Source organism: Erigeron canadensis, chromosome 9 (assembly GCF_010389155.1).
Source record: "Erigeron canadensis isolate Cc75 chromosome 9, C_canadensis_v1, whole genome shotgun sequence".
In the NCBI taxonomy this organism is placed as follows: Eukaryota; Viridiplantae; Streptophyta; class Magnoliopsida; order Asterales; family Asteraceae; genus Erigeron; species Erigeron canadensis.
The window spans coordinates 7,431,056-7,455,620 of NC_057769.1; the positions used below are offsets into that span (position 1 = coordinate 7,431,056).

The following is a 24,565-nucleotide window of genomic DNA, read 5'->3' on the forward strand; positions in this document are numbered from 1 at the left end:
GTGTAGTCTTTTGTATTTGGAAGATATTGTCAGTTTATGGTTTGGATGACAATAAATTGAGAATATTTTGTTGACATATTTGTGTTTTTTGACAAAGATATACATGACAAATATATACATGACAACTATATACTTGACAAATATAAACATGACAAATATAAACAACACAAAATGGACATAAGTAGCAGATTACGTAACCAAAAGATCAATGTAGCAGATTACATACCCAAGTGACCAATGTAGCAAATTACATACCCAAAAGACTAAAGTATGAAATTACATAATACATAAGTAGCCAAAGACATAATACATAAGTAGCTTAAAGTTCCAAAAGATGAGACATTTCATAACCACATAAGTAGCAAATTACATGACATTATTGATTGCTAGTAGATGAGACATTGCTTTTGAGCCTACATCTTTTACCACTTGGACTTCGAATAATATTGCTAGTAGATGCTCTTACACTTGCAGTAGCTTATCTTGGATCAGCAGCAGATTGACTTGGACCAGTAGCAGTATGACTTGGACCACTTGCAGCTTGAGTTGGAGTTGGGTTAGCCTGACTTGAACCACCTGCAGCTTGACTTGGAGTTGAATTAGCCTGGCTAGGACCCCCTGCACTCTGACTAGAACCACCTTGTTTGCATGACCTTTTGTTATGACCCATTGTGCCACACCTTTTACAAACAACAGACCTAAGTTTCCTAGATAGCTTACCATTCTTGCTCATTTGAATCTCTTCTGCAATCTTTCTTCGTTTCTTTCTAGGCCTTCCAATGGGTGTGTGATATTTTGGTGGAATTATGATTGTCCACTCTTCAGGACATTTGGCCCACATGCTCATACCAGTGATGGGGTTAATGGTGAACTGGTACATCATCTTCCATGTGTCAAGCCTATATATAGGATCCACCCATGCTTCAACTACTTCAACTTGTCTTCCATTATTAACCATATCATAATTAACAGCTACAACATGTTTACATGGCATTCCAGTAATCTCCCACTTTCTACAAGAACAAGTCTTGTTGTCTATATTAACCACACACTGGTCCCCCCAAGGCCCACTAACCTGATACTTATCAGTGCCATTGAATATAGCTTTGTAAGCTTCTGCATCTGTTTTGATCAATTCTAACATCCTAGTTGCAGTTGGGGTTAGTGGCCCTTTGGATCTTGCTATAACTTTTCCAACATTCACAATCCTTATCATTAAGTATTCCATAATAAACTCTAGGTAGTGAATTATAGGCATAGCCCTACCCTTAACTAACTTGCTATTTAAAACCTCACACATGTTGTTTAACAAAACATCAGACTTGGCTCTTCCTGTTTCCACAAATGAGTACTATAAATGACAAATTTATGTGGTAAACAATATAACTGTATATATATAACATGTCAAATACCTGTGAAATGAGATCTTGCCCAATGTTGAGGTGGGATTTTCACCAACCAGTTGTAAGCAGCTTCATTATAACTCTTAAAGTCCAACATACACTTGTTAAATTCTTGAACTATGTTTGCTATGGCACACCTCCACAAATGGTTTTTGTAAGCTGTACCCCTCCATTGTTGTTTCATATTCTCATGAATATGTTTTAGACAGTACCTGTGTTGAGCACAAGGAAATACTTTTGCTATAGCTTGGATAATGCCCTACATAGTTACAATATTTATTAGTTAAAAAGATGCAGTGTAATGAAATATTGGAAGTGTAATTATGTAGTAAATATTACCTTTTGCCTGTCAGTTACAAAAGTATAGTTAGACCTCCCATCAATCTCTAAATCATCACCCAAACATTCTAGGAACCATGTCCATGAGCTTGTTATCTCAGATTCCACTATTGCATATGCAACAGGGTAGATTCCATTATTGGAGTCAATACTCACAGCAGTCAACACTTGTCCAGGGAATGGACCAGACATAAAGGCACCATCAACACCTAACAACTCCCTACCAGCACTTCTGAACCCCCTTTTTATAGCACCCAAACACACATAAACCCTTCTAAATACCCTCTCATTGGAATCAGGATCCATGGGTGGCTCAACCTCTATATGCACTGTAGTACCAGGATTTTGGGTCTGCAATTCTTGTAGATACTCTCTCAACATGTTGTATTGCCTTGTGTAATCTCCTCTGAGTTGCCCTTTGGCACACCTTTTAGCTCTTTGTGCTTTCTGTTGAGACAAACCTAAAGCAAATTTTCTTTGTAGTTCACCTTGTAGAGCTGCAGATGGTATATCAGGATTTCCTAAAGCAATATAAGAAGAACAACAACATTAAACTGTTGCAGAATACTTTAAATAGTTACATATATTTAAAACAATTATATAATATACTTGAAATATTTATATATATATATATTACCTTCAATCTACTGCAGAATAGTTTTACCCAAGAACTTATGTGTGAAATGCTTGTTTGTTCTGGATTGGAGGCAATTGTGTGCTTCTATCAAGGTTTTCACCATCCATGTCTCACAACCATACAATTTGGACACATGTAAAGTCCAGGGACAAGTAAATGCATTCTTTTCTGGCTTATTCCCTCTACCTCCTTTATTTTTTATTGGGGAATCTTCACTAGCCAATCCACTTGTATTTAATGATTCCTTCACAGTGTTTGCCTTATTTTTTGACCTAGTGGACTGAATAGGCCCATCAACAGATGTAGTAACTTTCTTTTTAGGCCCATCAACTGATTTTGTAACTTTCTTTTTAGTCCCAACTTTAGGCCCACCTGCGTTATTATTGAGTGGCCTAACTCCAACATCTAATTGACTTGGCCTAACCTCACCATTTGGATTGAATACTGGTAGCTTCCCTTCACAAACTACTCTTACCCTTTTTTTTTTTGTCATTTTTCACTATCTTTAACTATCTCCTAGTCTCTATTGCATGTGCTCTGACCAACTCTTTTACCTCAGCAGATGAACCAAAGGTTTGAGATAAAGGAAATCCAGTTTTACATATGTTCATATCCCCACTTGGTCGTTTCTTTCCCATTTTCTTCAACAGCCTGTTCCTAATCTTATTGACATTATCATCTGGATCTGAAGCACTTTCAAATTGATCATTATGTATTACATCAATCTCTGGATCATCTTCACCATCTTCTGGTACTTTCTGTCTACCTACATTCCCCCCCATGAACTCTACATCTTCATCTACATGCAATCTAAACTGTCTCATAACCACTTCCACATCTTCTATCTCATTATCCTCATCCACAATGTAGTCACTGTCATCACTATCATCATCTTCACTATTATCACTCTCATCATCACTAGTTTCATTGTCATTATCACTAGTTTCTACATTTGCTTGACCCTTGCCCTTTTTATCTACATTGCCCTTGGCATTGTCACTGACTAAGTTTTCTTGAGTGTTAGGGGTTAAATCAGGTTGCTCATTCCAATCAAGTAATTAATAATCTCCTATAAGGTCCAGTTTTTTGCTTTGGCAAGGGCCTACATGAACTAGCTGTGTCATCATCAGGGATTTCCTCAATCACAACTTTGGATTTTCTAGGCACAAAATAATCTGCTAAGTTTGTCATGCCATGTTCTATGTAAACATATATCAGATTGGCATTCTCTACATAGTTAGACAAATTATTAACATCTTGGTCACTTGCTAAGGGTTGCAAACCATCATCTAATGAACTTCCTGGTTTTAAAAAATGATAGTACATAACTTGTCCTCCAGTGTAACCTAAATCCTCCATAATGGAGTCCATTTCATGAACCGAAAAGTTATCAATATTTATGCAGTCAGCATAGTTAATCTTATCCTTCTCATATGAAAGACCTGACCATTCGGTGAAGAAACCTCCATGGTGAATCATCAATGAGAACAACCCAGCATAAGAATCTACATGAAACATATAATGAAAAAAATAATTACTTTAATAGTTAAAAAGAAAAAAAAAACCAACAATAAAAAAATAAACCCTAAAAGAAATCAAACCCAAAAAACAAGAAAATGGTGAAAAACTTACGATATATTTGGTCGAGGTTCCATAAGTGGTCTTTTCCACGAGCTCGAATAGTATACAATGGACAACTCATACTTTTTTAGGGTTTTTTTTAGAGCATTGGAAATGGAAGAATGGAAAGGGTTTTTTGATAGTTTTTTTTGGGAATATTAAAGAAAGAAATAAGTGGGACGAACGGTGACTTTTATATAGAGAAGAAAGAGCCTGTAGACACAAGTGGAGGGGGAAAAGTCTGGATTACCCCTCATGTGGAGCGCACGTGGGGTGGTAACGGAAGAGGTATAACGATCGTTATCCGAAAGGACTAAAGGTGAACCTTATCCTCCTATAAAGGACTGCCGGTGAGGTTATTGAACCATAAGGACGAACGGTGATGTTTTGGGTAAACCACAGGGACCATTTGCCATTATTATTATTATCATTTGCCATGGTTTAGAGAAACAGATTAAGTAGAGAGAGAGAGTTTACAGATTTTTGGTTGTGATATAATAAGGTATGAATAATACTAATCAGGGTTATGTATCTCCCATTCCTTATCCCTATGCACCATAATTAATCCCGCTCAAAATATATGTATATATATATATAGATTTACTCTATATGTGAGACAATTAAAGTTAAAATCAAATTTTGAATCCCATTAAGCATTTAATTAGGGAAGTGATTTGTGTGGTGAACTTGTACTTCCCTGCAAAGATGCTCCCTGTAACACTTGCTTTCGGCTTTCCCTCCAAATTCATTAAATGCTCACACACATAACCGTCCACTAACTACAATTCCCTGCAAAATAAACCTAGGAAACTACATATTTTCATGCAAATATACCATTTCAAGTATATACATATAGATAAACGCATCCTACATTAAACATATACATATACATACGAAATTTTATACACTAAACACATTGTGACATAAGCCATTAGGTGTATAAGATGTGTATAATCTAGTGAAAGTGGCTTAAGCAATTGACACATAAGGCTTAAGTAATGCAATCACCTAAGCTCCTTTAATAAGAAAGGGAGATACTTCAAGATAAACATTTGAATAATTGTCCAGGTGTATTATTCCAATCAAAACTAAGACTTCATGCTTTTTTCCCCTTGTATTTTAAGCTAAATATCGAAACAACCTTAATTCTATTAAAATTATGTTGGAACTTTAGACATTAGTTTTAACCAAGTTAAGTAATGAAGTTATAATTCAGTCAAATTAGTTTATACAAAACAAATAAAGGCATTCATATTCCTGCACCCTACTAATACAAAATGTTAGAAAAAATTTTTGTGCGAAATGTTCATTATACTCTTAATAAATTAATTATTTTTTTTATTCATTGATTTAAATATCTTCACTTATAATACCTATAATATCCTTAATAAAATAATTTACAACATATATTTCTCAATTTCTAAAAAACTACATTATGTCTTTTACATCAATTATTTTTATAACAACAACAACACAGTCACCACTCATCACGCCATCACTACTATCAGCCATTACTGTCACCACTATCACCTTTCCATAACGACATTACGCGAATAAAATACTAATACATATAATATCCGGTTAGTTGGCCAGTTGGTTATTTGGAGAGAGTTTCATTTGATTTGGAGTTGGATACATACATACATAAAACAAAAATCAAGTAATCAAATTTATCCAAAGACAAAGTTCAAAATATATCCATTTAGAAGGTACGTGGAATGATAAAATCGCCACGTGAACACCACGAGCTTTTATAACAAATCATCACTCACACAACACACAGTCACACAGACAACTCCAACAACCATCAAAAATGTCACTAACCTCCCTACTTTACCGGAAACTTCGCCGGACCTCTAACCACCACAATTTCACCTTCATTTTCACACACATCCGCTCCGCATCTTCCGCCACACATAACAGCCGTAAAATCGAAAAAATACTTATAGCAAATAGAGGCGAAATCGCGTGCCGGATTATGCGGACAGCCAAACGGTTAGGTATACAAACAGTTGCTGTATATAGTGATGCTGATAGATATAGTCTTCATGTTAAATCAGCTGATGAAGCTGTCTGTATTGGTCCGGCGCCGGCGAGATTAAGTTATTTGAGTTCGAGTTCGATTATTGAAGCTGCGGCTCGTACCGGCGCTCAGGTATGGTCATTTTAGGGCTATTTTTGGTATATTTGTTGTTATTAGCATGTAAATTCAGTTATTGTTAGATATATTATTTATATATCTATATCTATAGGATAGGATATGAATTTGCTTATATATTGTTGATAAATGTACTATACTCGTATAATGTAATACATATATGTAGTTTTATGAAGTTGGATGAACACTATGAAAAATAAGTTACACGTATTAGGCAAGAAGTCGAGTTAGGTTTATTTATATATGTGTAGGATAGGATTTGCTTGCATATTGTTGATAAATATAAGTTACACATATAGAGGACACGGCGAGCATAGAACACACGCGAATTTTTATTATGACGTACTACATAGTTTTAGGATTGATAAAATTTTATATTGATTTGGTTCAAGACCATTGGTCAAGTGTGAGAAAAATGACTGACAAGCGTATTAGGCACGAAGTTGAATTAGATTCCTTGTAGTTACTTGGTGCCAGAGTTTCTCCTAATATGTATATACTCGTTCCGATTTGCGAGGTGTACTTGCTATTTCATGGCGGTGCTGTTTGGTTCCCTAAAATTTCTAATATGTTCCAACCTTCAAATGTTATGATACTAAACATGGTACCCACACAATGGAACGAGGGCGAAAAGTTCCAAGTAGTTTATCAATTCTTTAGGCGGTTTTCGACAGTTTTTAGCAAATGTTACTGATAGTCGATGCTGGCAGACGATGTCCAACAATGTGGTGTAGGAAGATAGCGGAGCAGAAGGTGATGTGTCATGTGCCATATGTATCCAGTGACCTTTGTATTTAGTAACTGGTAAATTTCAATTTTCTTTTCTAACTTTGCAACTATATAACATCAAAATTGGTGTCACATCATTGGATCACAAGTTATGAGCGGCCAGACACCTACAATAGTATAAAGCTGAAAGTTTGTTGCATCAAAATGTAAAATTGAAACTCCAATATCTACAATGTTAAAGATGATATAGTTGGATACATTTCTACTGAGTTTTTCTCATAGTTGTCAAACTTGTACTAGTCACGAGTCAACTCGTAGGATTCGAGTTAATTTACCCTTGAAACATGGTGACTCGTTAATGACTCGCGAATTGTGAAGTGACTCACACCAATTCAGTAGACACGTCCGAGTCAGGTTGTTAGAAGAAGTTTGACGGTTCGGTTCGAGTGTGATTTGAGGATAAAAAGTAAAATAACTACTAACTGTGGTTCGAGCTCCACATACTGCCCAATTGGATGTGGTGTTTCGAGTGCTAACTGCTAACTACTAACTCGCTGTTAATAAAAAAGATAATAAAATCAAATAAAAAGGTAAAAAATCAGTTACATACACAAATGTAGGATTCCATCAGGAGGTCTCATATAATTCATCCATATCAATATATGACTACATCTTTAAGGTCCTTGTCTCCTGTTATTTATATTCAGGAATCATCTGCAATCTTCCCTCATCATCAAGGCTGTTATCTTTGTGTGGCTTCCATAAAAATATTCAAGTGTATAGCGGTGTTATGGTGCATTGGTTGGTGCTAATAAAACAATGGTAAGTCTTATTGGAGAGTTTGAGGTTAGTAGTTGTCCATTAAACCGAGATAAATGCATCCTTTTATATACTAACTTTACCAGCCATTTTTTTTTCTCTTGAAACTCCTACAAAGTTTTATTGCTTATGTCTTTTCATTACATATCAAATACTACATTTATTTATTTAATATAAATTGATAAGTTTTATGACTTTATCACTAGTTTATACACTAATATACTGTTAGCCTCTTAGAATCTGTTATTTTCTATCTTGATTACTATCAAATATGTTGACTGCAATAAAATTCAAATAATAAGCTGTTATATCTAGGACGATTGTTAGTATGACGAGTCACGAGCTGAAACCTATGGGGTTTCCTTTCTTTTTATGATTGTAACGTCTAGATATTGATTCTACATAAGAGGCTTATTGTCAATTTGTGTGTTCTTGTATTTCATCAATTGTTGATTATACAAATATCGCAGCAATCAAAGGATTATGTATCTGTGATTACTAGGTTATGGTGCATTGTCAATTGAATACTGTGTTGGTTCTCTCTCTGCAATGTATTGAAAATTCTGATGATTTCATGCTTAGGCTACTATGATCAGTTATGAGTTATGACTGCATTTCTGGTGTGGTTAATGTTATTGAGCAAGTTAACTCATTAATTATCATAATTTCTGATATAATTAGACTATTGAAGTAATCGCAAAAAAGTATGTTCCGTCTTGTCATTTTAATATGCATTGTGAGTACTATTACTGTCAACAACTTCACTCTAACGATGGTATAGTTAGAGCCATATATGAACTGGTTATAAATTATGGATGTTATGGTTGATGAAAATTTTGAATGCATTGATCAGAAGTTTTGTTAGTCTTTACTTTTTGGTTTCTACATATTTAAGGACATAGCTCAGAGTGGATATCCTCTTTTAATAATAGGCTATACATCCAGGCTACGGTTTCCTTTCAGAAAATGCGGACTTCGCTCAACTTTGTGAAAATGAGGGATTCACTTTTGTTGGACCCCCTGCATCTGCAATACGTGAAATGGGTGATAAAAGGTACCACATATTTACTACTTTATTTTTTCAGGGATTTTTCCTGGATGTTAATCTAGTTCATTAATCTCTTGGCACTCACTGTTCATGCAAAAGATTTACAGAAGCGGAGAAATAAGATCGAGCTAAATTACGAACATAGTTTTGTATTCCAAAGTCTATGTTTCTTACTGTCATTAGGCCACCTTACAATTATATAGTCATGTATATAATTAGGGGGATTTTGATTGTTTATGTATATAATGGGGTTGGTGGCCCATCGGTAAGGTCTTTGACTTTGGGGGGATTCACTTGGGTTCGAGTCCCACTTCCCACGTTTGTGGGGGTGGATTAATAGGGAATTTTCAAGAGTCCCGGGTCTCATCCCAGACATGTGTGTAATTTAGGAGTAGGAGTAGATTAGAATGCCGTTCTAAAAAAAAACTTAGCTCTATTTCTGTATTCATGTATTCCTTTACTTCATTTTCTTTACAAAATGTATTATGTGGTTTCTTCTATTAAACACTTCTCATTAGATGATTTTATGTATCCATTAGTGCATCAAAGAGAATAATGGGTGCAGCAGGTGTGCCACTTGTGCCTGGGTATCATGGTCATGAACAAGATATCGATGTCATGAAGTCAGAAGCAGACAAGATAGGATACCCTATTTTAATAAAGCCCACCCATGGAGGTGGGGGAAAGGTATTCTTTCAATCGAAGATAACAGCTTTAACTTAAATCAGTTCACATAGATAAAACGTATCTCATATCTGTGTAATTGTTTGGTTGAGTTTTAGGGTATGAGGATTGTGGAAAATCCAAAAGAATTTGTTGACTCATTTTTAGGAGCACAACGAGAGGCTGCTGCTTCTTTTGGCGTAAACACAATTTTGTTGGAGAAATATATAACAAGGCCAAGGCACATAGAAGTTCAGGTAATAATCTTACCTGGTTACAAGATACTTTTAGAACTACCTTTATAAAAAGTTAAGTTCATAATTAGCAAGTAAGATCCAAGTGAGTTAGTCATTCCTACGGAGTTCCATTTTTTGAATTTCATGCAAGCTTTAACTGATTTTACTACGGTGATAATGTCAAATATGTTGTTATCTAAATAACTTTATAATGATAGGTATTTGGGGACAAGAAGGGCAATGTTGTATACTTGTACGAGAGAGATTGCAGTGTGCAAAGAAGACACCAAAAGATAATTGAAGAAGCCCCAGCTGTAATTCATACTCATATTCAGATTATTATTATTGTATCTGTATATCTCTTATCTAGAATTGTGACAAAACTTTATTCTTCAGCCAGATATCATTAGCGACTTCCGATCTCGCTTGGGTCAAGCTGCCGTATCTGCTGCCAAGGTAAGAAGTTTTTATTATTTCCTCTGAGAGGCAATAATTGTTGCTGGTACAAGTAGCAAGTTACTTTAATGGAGTCTTTTAAATATCTCCAACTAAAATGGATATCTGGATTTTGCTAAGATATTGTAGCTTGCAAGGCTGTATACTTTGTGGAAAACTCAAAAACAGCGTGGTCTTATTTGTCATTTTATTTCGACTCTTGAAGTCTCGATCATTAATGCTTTTATTAATGGACAGCAAGATATGATCTGTGATTTGACTGACTTATCAGTTTGTGTTTGGTTATGTAAGGCAGTTGGCTATCACAATGCTGGCACAGTTGAGTTCATTGTTGATACTCTCTCTGGGGAATTTTATTTTATGGAGATGAACACACGTCTTCAGGTACTTGCTGGCCATCACTTCGTATTCACAAGTGAAGGATGTATGGTAACTAATCAGGTGTTATCTCCATTCATTTACAGGTTGAACATCCTGTGACTGAGATGATTGTTGGTCAAGATCTTGTAGAGTGGCAAATTCGTGTTGCTAATGGAGAATCGCTCCCCCTTGATCAAGCACAGATTCCTATATTAGGTGAGTTGGTGCTTGTGCCGATTTTTTGCTCTTATATTTTTTAGGAAATAGCTGCTAGTACTTGTTTCAAGTCTACCTTTTTTTACAACTAGGGTGGCACTTTGCCAGTTTAAATTCATTTACAAAATAATGTGTTGATTTTGGTTGTTTCTATATCAAATGGATCAAATGAAAATAGCAGCTAAAAGGCAAAATGGTCAAACAGGTAAAAAGCCACCCACCACGTCATAAATTCAGATTATTCTTGTGCTTCATGTATTCATAATAATATTGTTTTTACAATCCTAATTAAGACATTGCTTATTTAAAGAAATTTTATTAAAAAAAAAGACCAAAAAAGTGATTGCTAGACGCTAGTCAACACAACAAAGCTTTGCCCATTTTAAGCGATACTAAATATGGCCTTTTCAACCCGATTTTGTTTTGACCTGTTAGTCACTCTGCCCGTGTTTCCACCTGTATTGTATCTCAGCTTTAACATTTCACCAAGACTTTCAGTCTAATAGTTACTTTGCTCTATTTGCGTTTTCCAGGCCATGCTTTCGAAGCCCGAATATATGCCGAAAATGTGCCAAGAGGATTTCTGCCCGCAACTGGTGTTCTTCAACACTACCGTCCCGTTCCAGTCTCAGAAAGCGGTATTTTTCTCCGATATTAATCTGCTTAAAAAACATTAAAGACGTGGATGATAGTAAAGAAGGAAAAGCATTATACTTGTGGATAAGTCTGTGAAGTTCTTAAAAGTTAAAATAGTAGTTAAATGGTTCTGCCGATGTTTAATATTGACAAATCAAAGGCCAATCTGTCTGAATAAGTTATTTAGTTTGTTAATATTCATAAACTTGCAAACTAATATTCATAAAAACTACATTTCAGTTCGAGTTGAAACGGGAGTTGAAGAAGGGGACACTGTAAGCATGCATTATGACCCTATGATTGCTAAGCTTGTAGTGTGGGGAGAGAATCGTGCTTCAGCATTAGTTAAGTTGAAGGATTCTTTATCCAAGTTTCAGGTATGCTGTATTACTGAAATTTTACTACAATAAATTAATTCAAACAATGTTCATTTCTCCCGACTCTCCAACGTATCAACTTTGGTGGGGGTTGGAACTTGTGTATCATTAAGGTGTTAGTTACAGGTAGCAAAATATGCGTGTAGGGTAACTTGTCAGCAGACTGTGTTGGGTTTTCAGGTCAAAATAGTCCAGTTTGAATTAGATTGGGTTGTGCAGCCATCCCGACCCATGAGACCTTCAATTAGCATTTGGATTTTATGATATCTCTGAGATTCTTTGTAATTCTGTAATTTCATATGTACTGTTTTTTTGTAGGTTGCAGGTTTGCCCACAAATATTGAGTTCCTCTACAAACTTGCTAACCACAAGGCATTTGCAAATGGTGAACTTGAAACTCATTTTATTGATCAATTCAAAGATGACTTATTCGTGACACCAAATGATTCAGTATCAGCAGAGGCAGCATATGATGCTGCTACATACAGTGCAGCTTTAGTAGCTGCTTGCATTTGTGAAAAGGAGCATTCATTATTGAAAAAAAGCCCTCCTGGTAAAACTTATAGACCTTTGTTTTTCAGAAAGATGTGCATGTTGCTAAATAAGTGATACTAATTATCATTATTACATGTTCTTTAGGAGGATTGTCTCTGTGGTATACACATCCTCCATATAGACTCAATCATCATGCTACAACTACAATAAAATTAGAGTGGGAGAATGAATATCGTGATAACAACTCAGAGCACCTATCTCTTTCCATCAGTCATCTGCCAAATGGAAATTACCTCGTAAAGGTGATATCGTAGGATTAGTGTTAAATATAATAAATATCTATCTACATATGTATTTTGTCCAGTTTTATATCTAGTGGGACCAGATAGGCCTAGATGGGTTTTGTAAGGGGTCAAAACGGATTGGGGTAAAACTTGTGTGGTGGGTCGGCCCTCAAACAATTTATGATCAAGTAGTTCAAAACTTACGATAGTAAATGTGCTACTTATTATTATAGACTTGTTATTAAAAAAAACACTATCTAACTTATGATAATGTATGATAATGAAACGATTTATGAGGGTGTTTACAATGCTAAATACTCGTGCCCCCATGTCCCAAGTTGTATTTCAACCCACAACCTCTTGGTTGGTGGGCAACCTTGATACCACTAGGTTAAACTCCTGCTGGTGTTTTTGTACTCCTGATTCACCTCAGAGCTTTCAACACCCGTTGGCCCATTTGCTTTCGATTTAAATCCTTTAACTTGATCTATTCAGTGATAAGTCATAATCACCCAAGACCTACAGTCTTAACTTTGGCGAAGCTTCTTTTCCCTTTCCTTTTTGCACGGTGCCTACTCTAATTTGCTACCTTTATCTGAAATATTAAACTTGAAGTACATGTAAGTTCTAACCAAGACTGCTATGCATGTATTTACAGATGGGCGAACACAGCTCTCCTGCTCTTGAAGTCACAGTAACACACATGGGTGACCATGATTTCAGAGTTGAGGCTGATGGTCTAAGCAAGAATGTGAATCTGGCCAGTTATATTACGGTGCACTACCTCTTTCTATATTCTTTTTATAAATACAAGTCTCTTTGCTGGATTTCATTCTTATATTTTGCATTGTCAGGTAACTGAAAGAGCAATTATGTAGTGCTTGAGTCTGAGTAATAGTGGGTGTTTGGATGAGCTTTAAGAAACTGATTATCTAGTTCTAGTCAATAGACCTGTTTTCATGTTTGAATCAAGCTATTCCAAGTTTGATTTGAGTATTTGATCAAGACTTTTCACCCAAATTTTCTTCGTTAATAACATTGTTATATAAAGTTCACTGTTGAATTAGATTTTTTTTTTCTTTTCTTTTTGGTGTAGCTCATTAGATTTTAATACTTTAATCTCGGTCATTTATCTATTAGTTTCTTTGATAATCAGGATTTCCCAAACAGACAAGTGATTGTTATACTACTTTAAACAGCAGAAGCACATCCAAGTACTATTTTTTGAGCATGTTTTGTTGCAACTGATTATGCGATTATTGATGATTTGATATCTTAATCAGTTTTATAAGGCACACCAAACACCCTTTTTAGTAGAGTGAGACCAAAAGTAAGGTATACTAGTTAAAGGGGTAAGCAAGTTAGATGGATATTTTTACAGGTTTGTTAACTGAATTACTGAATAACTGATACTCTATTTTTTTTAGATGGGTTCTTTACAAGTCTGTTAACCAAGTATCTGACTTTCTTCTCACCTACAACTTGCAGGATAAGACTGAGCACATTCACATTTGGCATGGTTCAAACCATCATCACTTTAAGCAAAAAGTAGGACTTGATTTATTGGATAACCTTGAAACCCATCAACATCGAAATCATGAATCGGCATCACATCCTCCTGGGACGGTTGTTGCCCCGATGTCTGGTTTAGTGGTTAAGGTTCTGGTCAAGGATGGAATGGACGTCGAAGAAGGTCAACCTATGTTGGTTATGGAAGCAATGAAAATGGAGGTTCGAAATTAATTTATCCCACTTGCAATAAAACTCTAGAGAAGAATTAATAATTCAATTTTAATTATGTCACTAATATTTTTCAAATTTATTTTCTTGGTTATCAAATAGCATGTGATCAAGGCACCAGCCTCTGGCCTCGTAAGTGGGCTTCAAGTCACTCCTGGCCAACAAGTTTCTGACAATAGTGTTCTATTCAATATCAAGGTCAGGCAGTTCTTATCTTTTTTATTTCAGTACTTATAATCAAGGCATCAAGATTCATTTGGAATTGTCATGTTCAGAATATTTCTTATCAACCCCCTTCCATTAACAGTAATCAGACTACCTAATGTTTTCCATCTTGAGCATCCACCCGTGTCCAAGTGTCATTCCATTCCACTTAATTTGTACAGTATGAGTTGTATGTTGTTAGTAATGGGCTGCATATATAACTTTCTATGTTGGTTTAGTTGACAGAGGTCATTGGGCCATTCTTCTACCTCACATATGATAGTATAGGTTGGTTCATAACACACACTCTTGCCAAAAAAGTATTATTAATAGTTTGCGTGTCATGTATGAATACAAAAATCATAGTGTCATGTATGAATACAAAGATCATAGTATTTCATTAATTGTATTTAAGTTATATTATCTAGAAGCATGAAAAATTAACTTTGGAGAACTTGCATTCTATTTCCCGAATGGCCCATTTTCTTGATGTTGCTTGTTTGACATGTTTCATTAGTAGTCAACTTTTTTTGTGATAATCTTATTGACCTGTTAGAGACGAAGACATAACCTAAATTGGCCCATTTATAAGTAACCAGGTCTGATGGCCGCCTCTAAAATTTATGTTAGAATATATAGGTATTGTCGATACATTAAAAAAAACCATATATTCAAATTATGTTTTGAAAATATGTGTGGCATACCTTGGTTAAAAACTATATATTTTCTGTGGTCAATGTATTAGCTATCCGTCCATCTTTCCTGATAGTTGGTTCTAAACTCTTTTTAGCAGGATAAAAGATTAAGCTTTCTTGCAAAAACATGCAGTTACTTGGTTTAACTAACGTAACCTATCAATATTTTTTGGGCAGGCTGCATAAACTTGAGTATCACCCAGATAACTGTAACATAAGATGACCATGCAGCAGTCGATTACTATGGAGGTAAAGACCTACGTGGCTGTATATTATTATTAAAGAGTGTAATACATAGTACAGTTACAAACAAATAACAACATTTCCTACCTGAATAATGTATTCTTATTTAATTTCTCTTAATTCCAAGGTTATTGATATATCCATTTACTTCTTGTATGTGTTCAAACTTTATTTGCCTTGGAGGTGGCTTTGGATAATAGGTCGGGTTTGAACATGTCCCATTCAATTCAAAGAATAATATTCATGAAAACCAGTCTCTTAGATGCCTTATAAGTCCCAACCCATACGCATCCTAATCTTATTCATTTTTGTTGAAACATAACCCAAATTGGCAAATCTTATTCAGAGGTATATTGGCCGGAAATCCGGAATTGTCACTCAACTTCTCCCCATGCCAGTTACAACATTTGACTTCATGCACACATTTTGATAAAAGCTTTTGATCATAAGCCAAATTCTTGAATAACCATTTATGGCTTTTGTGCTTTTTGTGGGGCTTATGAAGTTGTTACTTGTTATAATCTCGAGGATGAGTTTTGAAAGCAAAAAATTCCTTAGCCTCCCAGTCCCCACTCCCACTTTCGGCATAAGGCATGTGTCGCTTTATCTGTCACAATCGTGTGACAGATGCTACAAGCTCTACTGTAAGGTCAACTGCATCCATTGGTTTTTTTTTTACCTTTTATTTTGAAAGGCTACATCCATTGATTTCTTGTGGAGTCATTTTTCATTAAAATGCAACTTTAGTGTTGTCCATGCTAACGAGTCACATAGAGTCAAATACCTGTGTTTCCTGTAATTCGAATATGAAAAATATGTTTTGTTTACGTTTCAGAATAAATAGTGATATCTAACTTTTACTCTAATATGTTTCATGTCTGATAAGAGGAAAATAACAATACATATTTAACTATACTTTTTGGATGCTATAGAGCTAACTGTAAATTTTGGGGTGTATGAAATTGCTTTTCATAAGCTTTTATATGTTTTAAAAATTAAGCAAGTTGAGCGTTTATTTCTACCAAACTAAACAGATAAGTAGTTTTTGGTAGCGTGCGTGTTTTTGCTTATAAAACTTAGCGATAAGTTACTAAGCTGAAAAAATAAGCAGTCCTAAACACCCTTTCAGCAATAACCAGATAAATAGAAATATAAGCAATCTCAAACATCCCTAAATCTAACATAGAGCAAGTACTTCCATAGTTCAAACATTATAAGAGAATGTTTGCAGGGAGAAATGATAAAAGTAAAAACAGAGAAATACATTACTCTTAAATCATAATGGCATAAAGTAGGATGAAATGATTATTAAAGAAATTATTGTTCTCAATCTTTGGGCAAAAATAAGACACCTTCAATTTGTCGTACTTGTAAATAAAACAGTGTCTTTAAATTACTTCATATCGAATAAATAAAGTCGTGTAACTAATTTAAATGTTAAATGACGTTAAGATATTAAACAACCCACTGAATTTTAACTAATTTATACATATTAAACAACTCCTGAATTTAAGGTTTGTGAAGAAAACATTATATAACTATATATGATTTTACATCATATAAGTTATCCCCATAAATAAACTAGATAATTCTCTTATAATAACAATTAGTTAGCTGTAATTTGACACCTTGCATCATGGATCTTACCAAACAAATAGGTTTGACAAGTTCTTGTAGGTGACTTCATGCATTTATCCGTTGAGTTTTATTTCCGTTAAGATCATGTTGTCAATCTGAAATGCAAAAATAATCACAAATATTCTAACAACCAGTACTTTCAAAAATAACCCAGCCGTTAATAAATCTAACAAGTAATACTAAGCATGTGTTCTCGAGTTTATATGTAAAGGAAGAGGAAAGATTAGAAGAGGGATGAATGGAAGAGAAGGAGTGGAGTTTCCTTCCTTCCAAATCATCCCAAAAGTGGGAGGAAAATATCTTTAACAAATTCTATAGAATTCTCCTTCCAAATCTTTTCCCTTCTTTTCTCTTCTTCTCTCAAATAAAACTCAAGAACCCAAATATTCTTAAAATCCTTTACAATCTTTTCCTTTCCTTTTAAAACAAAACTCAAGAACATACCCTAAGGAGTAAAGAATAAGGATGGTGGCTGGTGGGTGTACGTCGTAATTCCTTTACCCTCACCACTCACTAACCATTTCTTCAAATTGCAATCAAATTTTGTCATGACACTTTAAAAGAATCTAATGAAAAAGGTTAGCAATATATATATATATATATAAGGATGAGATATTTTGAGACCACCTCTTATTTTAGGACCAACTAGAACTATTGATTTTTATACACCATCATTATACAAGACTTTTTTGTAAAAACACTAATGGCGCGTTTGGTTCGCGGAATGTTTTTTGGAAGGAATGGAATCTTTCAAAGGAATTGGAATCTGAAGGAATAGAATTTGACGGAATGTTTTTGATTTTTTGAAAATTCAAGTAAGGGACGGAATGAGATTCCTTCCCCCATCCCCAAGCAATGGAGATTCCATCAAATGAGGGAATGTGATTCCTCCATCTTTAACCAACCAAACACACTAAGGAATGGAATTCAATTACATATGATTTTTCTGTGGGCCCGTCGCTGAAAAGTCTTAGTGTTTTTACAAAAAAGTCTTGTATATCGTAGTAGATGATGGTGGTGGTGTGTAAATTACGAAAATCAATGGTCCTTTTTTGAATTTTTTTTAGTTGGTCTCAAATTATCTTTCCCCTATATATATATATATATCATGGAAACCCGGTAAAGCTATGTGTAATTGTATATCCAAGTCAAATACCTATCATGTCCGAATGTGTTGGATATCACGCCCCTTTTGATGTTCTACTTAGTGTGCTTTATTATAAGAAAAACAAAATAAGATAATAAAGAAAATCTAAGAGAGATTTTTGTTGAAGAAAAAAAAAATGCATTCATTCATAAAGTATTTGGGCTATATATATGGCCTTACAAAACCAACGTGAAAAACAACTTAACCAATTGAAACTACTCATACTCCTATAAAATAAGCACTAGTTTACTGACCCATTCTCCTAAAACGTGTACTGTCAAATCCACGTACACTTCCATAATACTCGGTCAAAGTTTACCAATTCAAATTGACTAGACTATAGATTAAACCATAAAACAAAGTACTTTAGACTTCATGTTCCAGCCACATAACTAGACTTCAAACTAATAACCTTAAGTCAAGGTTAACTTTCAACACACCCCTTTAATCTTGACTTCACTTTATCAAAGCAAAGGTTCCTCATCCTCGATCATGTTCGCCTATTCTTCTTTCGTTTTCTTCTTGGTACACTCCGCCGCGTAATGACCATACTCTTAACAATTGTAACATTTGATGTGTCGTTTATCTCTATACCCACCTCGATCTTCATTAGGCTGAAAACGACCTCCTCTACCTCTACCATAACCGTGACCTCTTCCATAACCACGACCTCGTCCACTTTGGCCTTGATCAAAATCACCACGTCTAACCCTTTCTTCCCAATCTTCCCTTGTAAGCAACAATTTTCCTTGATCATTTTCTTCCTCGTCAAAAACTTTAATTCTATCTTCATATGCTTTCAACCTCCCCACCGCTTCATCAAGTGTCATTTCATCTAACTTTGAGTATTGCTCAATGGATGCAACAATTTGCAAGTATTTCTTTGGAACCCTACTGAAAAATTTCCTTACCACCACCTCATCTTCCAAACTAAACCCAAGACTTTTGTACTTTGTAGCAATTTCACCTAGTTTGCCCGAAAAATCATCAAGCGTCTCGCCATCTTTCATCTTCAACATGTCTAGTTCGGTTCTAAGGGTTTGGAGCCTCGCCTTTTGAACTATTCCGACTCCCAAATACCGCGAACGAAGTGCTTCCCACACATCTTTTGCATATTTATGTATTGACACTTGAATCAACACATCTTCGGGTAGAGTTTGAAACACGAATGCTCTCGCCAATAAGTTATTCTTTGCATTAACCGTTGCTCCTTCCGTCGGCTTAACCGCCTTCCACAAACCATATGCTTGTAGGATCGACTCCACCATAATTGACCAACTTGTGTAGTTTGTAGCCGTCAACCTGGGACATTGCAATGGAATGCTACCGCTTGTATTGCTCACGGGTACAATAGCACCAAATCCACTAGAACCCGACATCTTGTTCTACCACCTGATCACAAAATAAACACAACCAAACAAAAAAAAAATTATGCTCAAAAAATTGTTGTTCGTTTTTCTTGCACACAACAAACCACCACCAAAACCCTTTTTTTTCTTCTTTCTTTCTCAAAACTCCCACTGATCACTCAAAATTCTCTCTTTTCTCACAATTTTCACTTTTGTCCACGCACACAACCTCCCTTCACTCGAGTTGAATCACACAGATCAGTTTCACAGCTTCTCTTTTCCGTTTCTGACTACACTGATGAGCCCACTCACGCCTATAACACACAGCTTTGTCTCGACTTCTGCTTCTTCACATGAACTCGGCTCACTCAGAGCTTTGTTCAGACCTCTCTAAACTCTCCTTTGGCCACATAGAACCCCTTCACGATTCTTATTTTGAGCCGAAGCTCTGATACCAAATGTTGGATATCAAGCCCCTTTTGATGTTCTACTTAGTGTGATTTATTATAAGAAAGACAATATAAGATAATAAAGAAAATCTAAGACTAAAAAAAAATTCATTCATAAAGTACTTGGGCTATATATATAGCCTTACAAAACCAACATACAAAACAACTTAACCAATTGAAACTACTCATAATCCTATAAAATAGGCACTAGTTTACTGACCCACTCTCCTAATACGTGTACAGTCAAATCCACGTACACTTCCATAATACTCGGTCAAAGTTTACCAATTCAAATTGACTAGACTAAAGATTAAACCATAAAACAAACTACTTTAGACTTCATGTTCCAGCCACATAGCATGCACCATCTACGTGAACTTGAAATCTAAACTTATTTCATGCATCCAAATAACAAGACTTCAAACTAATAACCTTAAGTCAAGATTAACTTTAACAAACAGTGACTCAGTAAGAACGAGATTGAAAGAAAAATGAGTGTTTCTTTACAACAAATAAAATGGCTGAGTCAAAGCTTTTTTTAGTTTTACAAACTTTGTCTCCTATATATAAGTGTGAAATGTCATTAATGCCTCTCCACACAAAAGGGAAGAAACTTGCACCATTGCTCATTTGTTTTTGGTGATAAAAGTTTAGGGTTTAATCTTCATATCCAGTCAGGAAGTTTTTTTCAACTTTAGGTAGAACATGAAGGCGACTTCCACATTCAATACGGTGCAAGGATCTAAAATCCGTGAAAGACGGTATTGAGTGTTACTTACGCACTTATGCTAACTAGGATCTTTTACGCAAAGGCTATTATAGAATTTTACTTTCTTAATAAACATGAGACTATCTAGACAAATATATGAATAAATTAGGTATTATATTTCAAGTAATACTAGTCTATAACCCGCGCGTTGTGATGTGTATTTTCTAGTCTTAAATTTATGAACACGAAATACCTAGCTACTAACTACTACACACTTGCGGGCAGTGAACCCGTTCGTATGCAATATAGTTGACTTGGTAAACCGAGGTCGAACACAAGGACTTAATAAGCAATTGTTACAATAAAATGATCCAGATTAAAAAGGGGGTTTTTTGTGACCGAATTGTCACGTTGCAAAGTTAGTGAGAAAAGTCAGTAATCCCGTAGGATTAATCGCAAAGAGTATTTGATTGATTGAATCTTAACACAGATTTAAAAATGAACACCTACTTGGATCAGCTCACATGCCAATCATCGGGTCTAGATATTACTTGCTTTTGTTGAACGACTCAAAAAGTAGACAAGATGAACTCCCGTTATACTTGAAACTTTGACTGCTCAAAGATAATTATTGCTCCCGCACTTAATTTCTCCTCTAAACAGTTAAGCATTAAATTCCTGAGTTGATTTTATGATTTAATCTTTTGAAAGCTTTCTCCCGAACTGCTTATTCGCCTAATCAGATCCCTCTATCATAGACGTCTACACATTCAAAATGAATTTAATTGTTTTTAATCTTTATCGTTGATTTCTCCCGAACTCCAACGATTTCAGGTTAATTATAGACCGATTAACCATTTCATAAATCAATTGACAATGACATAGATTTCTCCCGAACTTCTAATTACAATTATCAATCAATAAATATAAAAGTTGAAAACGATATTTAAATCCAAATAAATGTGGATCTTCGATTAAACATATAAACCTTGTTCAACATTCACAAGCAACATCAATTCGACCCTATGACATGCTTACTACCCAAGCGGGTGCTAAAGATTTAGCTATTCATATTAAAAACACAAGAACAAACAAATAGAAAGGAAATCATATTATACCAAATGAATGACGATAATCCGGTAGCAATGATGATTACAATCCCAATTTGAAAATAGGTGAAACCCTAATCACTTGTTTGCTCCAAAGTATTCCAAACAATATGAAAACTAATGAAATTGTGTTATCAATTCGTCCAAAAAGTGCAGAACCCTAACTAATCCTTTGTACAAAACACGCGTCTAACGGCCGTTAGTGGGATAACGGTCGTTAGCATTATACTTGAGGTCTAACGGGGGTTACTGGGGTAACGGCCGTTACTCTTCAGTTGATAACTAACGGCCGTTAGTTCCCTAACTGCCAGTTACAGGAGAAACCACAAACCGCCTATGTAACGGCCGTTACTGGGCTAACGGCAGTTACAACTTCCAGATTTCGTTTTCTTCATCTTTCGCGTGATTTCACCCGAATCTTTCTCCCGTTTCTTCCTTAACTCATCAAAATCGACCAATTCATTCGTCTAATCAATTTCCAACCTGAAAACACTCAACACACCTTCAAAGCATCAAAAGTTGGATATAAAACTATCAAAATGACGAATAATTGGTTCTAAAGTCACGTGGGAAATGGTATAAAATATGACACATCACGTTGCGACAGTATTGTTATAAAGTAGTCGTTATAAAGAGTTAGAAACAATGATTTAGTGTGTGTGTGGGGTGAAGAATCGATGTAATGAGACCTTAATTTGTTAAAAGGGTATAATTGGTACTTTAATGATGTATTATATGGAGGGATAGTTTATAAACATGTAACATTTTAGCAAGGTGTCTTTTTTATTAGGTATTACAGCATGGTTGGATCAATGGTAAACATCCTTGCCTCTGGAGACAGAGGTCATGGGTTCGATCCTCATCCCATGCAAAGGTTGGAGGGCCTTTTCTACCATTTAGGTAGAAACTGGAAGCAGCCTCTCTACTTAGGTAGAGGTAAGGTCTGCCTACATCTTAACCTCCCCCATACACTGTCAAGGTATTGGAGCTCAAAACCCGCGAGAGGCGGCACTGAGCAGTTACCTTTTAGATTAATAAACATAACCATTGCTCAAGCTAAGATTTTCAAATCCTAACTTGCATGTCAAAATTAACATCGAACAGTGACTGAAAACTATGTAATGAATGGGGTCGTTGGTAGATTTTGAAGATAGATATATTTTTTTCTTCTTGACTTTAAGATTTCAATCTATATAATTAATAAATATGATTTCATATTATATACATATATGATGCAATAACCTAATTTAAAAAATATATAAAATCAAATTAAAAAGTACATGCATAAACAAAGTAGGAATAATTGAGGGGTGTTTTAAAACTAAAATAAGCCATTGACATTTGGAATCTTGGGTATGGACGTACGCAAGGTACAACTTTTTGAATTGACGTTTTACTTAGATTTGAATGTCGTTCCCATTGAGACGGGTCCTCCAATGTTGTCGTAGCCGACCCACATCCCTCATATTTCATACCACATTCTGATATTTTATAAGATTAGAGATATTGATATTGATATTGATTTATACCTTGAAACTAGATTTTTAGCAGTGTTCAATATTGGACATGGGAGTTATGATATTATCAATATTAGATATTTATATGTTTTCAAGTGTTGTACTTTGCAAGTTGATGCGGACTCATAACATGAATAGATTTATTTTCAATCACATGTCCTGTGATAATTAGATTACAATTAAGATTGTTTTCATATTCTTTGATAACAATTAGGACTACTAATTTGAGTGACAATTGTAATTTTAAATATTAATACGCAAAACTAATATATTAAAAGAGAGAAAATTCTGTACCTTTTTTATTAAGAGAAAAATGAATCTTAAATGGAGTTCATATTAATTTGGATTTATTATTCAAGTAACTCTCTGTTATAAATCGTGCTTTGTCCCATATTCTGTTATTGCTATTATGTTTAGAATAAGAATGATGTTACTATTTGTTATTATGTTTGAGATATGTATTTAATGTTCATATTGTGTTCATATTAAATATTAAATTAAACATTAATATTTATAATTTATAAATCTCTAATTTAATATATTATTAATCTGGACGACATATAAATATCGCATTGGGATACCAATGTACGACATTTAAATATATCATTTTATAATATTTTCTTATAAGCTAATATTTATCTTTAGTTATGTAGTCAACATTGATATTATATGTGTAAATCAATATTTGTTTATATAATAACAGGTCAAGAAAAGTCAAAACTGAAAAATTGAAACAATCGAGAGATGTGATTACGCGGATTGTTTGTAACATTTGTAAGATAATATAAACTCATATATATATATATGTATATATATATATATATAAATATAAATTTAGGGAAAATGATTTGTACTGCAGATTTTACCTAGGTTTAGGTACTTCCACTTTAAAAAAAAGTTACAAATTAAACCTTTGAATTTGATAAACATACATAGCCTCCATGAATTTTACATAACCTCCCCCTGAATTTTACATAATCCCCCTCGCTTTACTTAAGATAGGTACTGCATGTTTTACTTAACATTTCCCCATAAATTTAAATGTAAAAAATGCAAGTAAAAACAAACTTATAAAATAATATACTTTAAGTTAATTGAACACATATATTGTATTTATTCTTTTGAAATAATTTGTTATAGACAATATTACATATATTGAAAAAATTTTAATTATTAAATAATTAAAAGTTTTAAAAAATCCTTCCAAGTTGATGGTTAAAAATTAATATAAATTTAGTATTCAAGGCTAGAAAATGTAAATTACAGATGGAAAACAGAAAAGTGTAAAT

At 34.5% G+C, this 24,565-nt stretch overlaps 2 protein-coding genes across 3 annotated transcripts; one reads left to right on the forward strand and one right to left on the reverse strand.

The window, feature by feature from the left end:
* Positions 1-478: 478 nt before the first annotated feature.
* On the reverse strand, positions 479-2,872 carry LOC122583125. The gene is made up of 4 exons (XM_043755558.1): positions 2,407-2,872; positions 1,743-2,263; positions 1,413-1,662; positions 479-1,332 (listed from the first exon to the last, which is right to left on the reverse strand). The coding sequence occupies exons 1-4, from the start codon at positions 2,870-2,872 to the stop codon at positions 479-481; spliced, it is 2,091 nt and encodes a 696-aa protein (XP_043611493.1).
* Positions 2,873-5,759: 2,887 nt separating this feature from the next.
* Positions 5,760-15,501, forward strand: LOC122581241 (methylcrotonoyl-CoA carboxylase subunit alpha, mitochondrial). Of its 2 annotated transcripts, none has more exons than XM_043753422.1 (16): positions 5,760-6,154; positions 8,638-8,759; positions 9,293-9,440; positions 9,536-9,673; positions 9,871-9,966; positions 10,049-10,108; positions 10,400-10,492; positions 10,573-10,684; positions 11,218-11,322; positions 11,561-11,697; positions 12,016-12,250; positions 12,337-12,494; positions 13,135-13,251; positions 13,965-14,207; positions 14,319-14,414; positions 15,293-15,501. In XM_043753422.1, exons 1-16 carry the CDS (start codon positions 5,813-5,815, stop codon positions 15,299-15,301), a joined length of 2,211 nt encoding a protein of 736 aa, XP_043609357.1. In that variant the 5' UTR covers positions 5,760-5,812; the 3' UTR covers positions 15,302-15,501. The 2 variants fall into 2 exon arrangements, with proteins under 2 accessions (XP_043609357.1, XP_043609358.1); XM_043753423.1 differs by lacking the exon at positions 5,760-6,154 and adding an exon at positions 7,606-7,708.
* Positions 15,502-24,565: the final 9,064 nt, after the last annotated feature.

Bases quoted from the DNA above. Each gene is read 5' to 3' on its own strand.
- LOC122583125 (XM_043755558.1), bottom strand. From the start codon at position 2,872: ATGACAAAAAAAAAAAGGGTAAGAGTAGTTTGTGAAGGGAAGCTACCA. The intron at 1,663-1,742 runs GTAATATTTACT...GTAACTATGTAG, and splicing joins TTGTAACTGACAGGCAAAAG to GGCATTATCCAAGCTATAGC. The intron at 1,333-1,412 runs GTATTTGACATG...TTGTGGAAACAG, and splicing joins GGCAAGATCTCATTTCACAG to GAAGAGCCAAGTCTGATGTT.
- LOC122581241 (XM_043753422.1), top strand. From the start codon at position 5,813: ATGTCACTAACCTCCCTACTTTACCGGAAACTTCGCCGGACCTCTAAC. The intron at 10,685-11,217 runs GTGAGTTGGTGC...TGCGTTTTCCAG, and splicing joins AGCACAGATTCCTATATTAG to GCCATGCTTTCGAAGCCCGA. The intron at 12,495-13,134 runs GTGATATCGTAG...ATGTATTTACAG, and splicing joins ATGGAAATTACCTCGTAAAG to ATGGGCGAACACAGCTCTCC.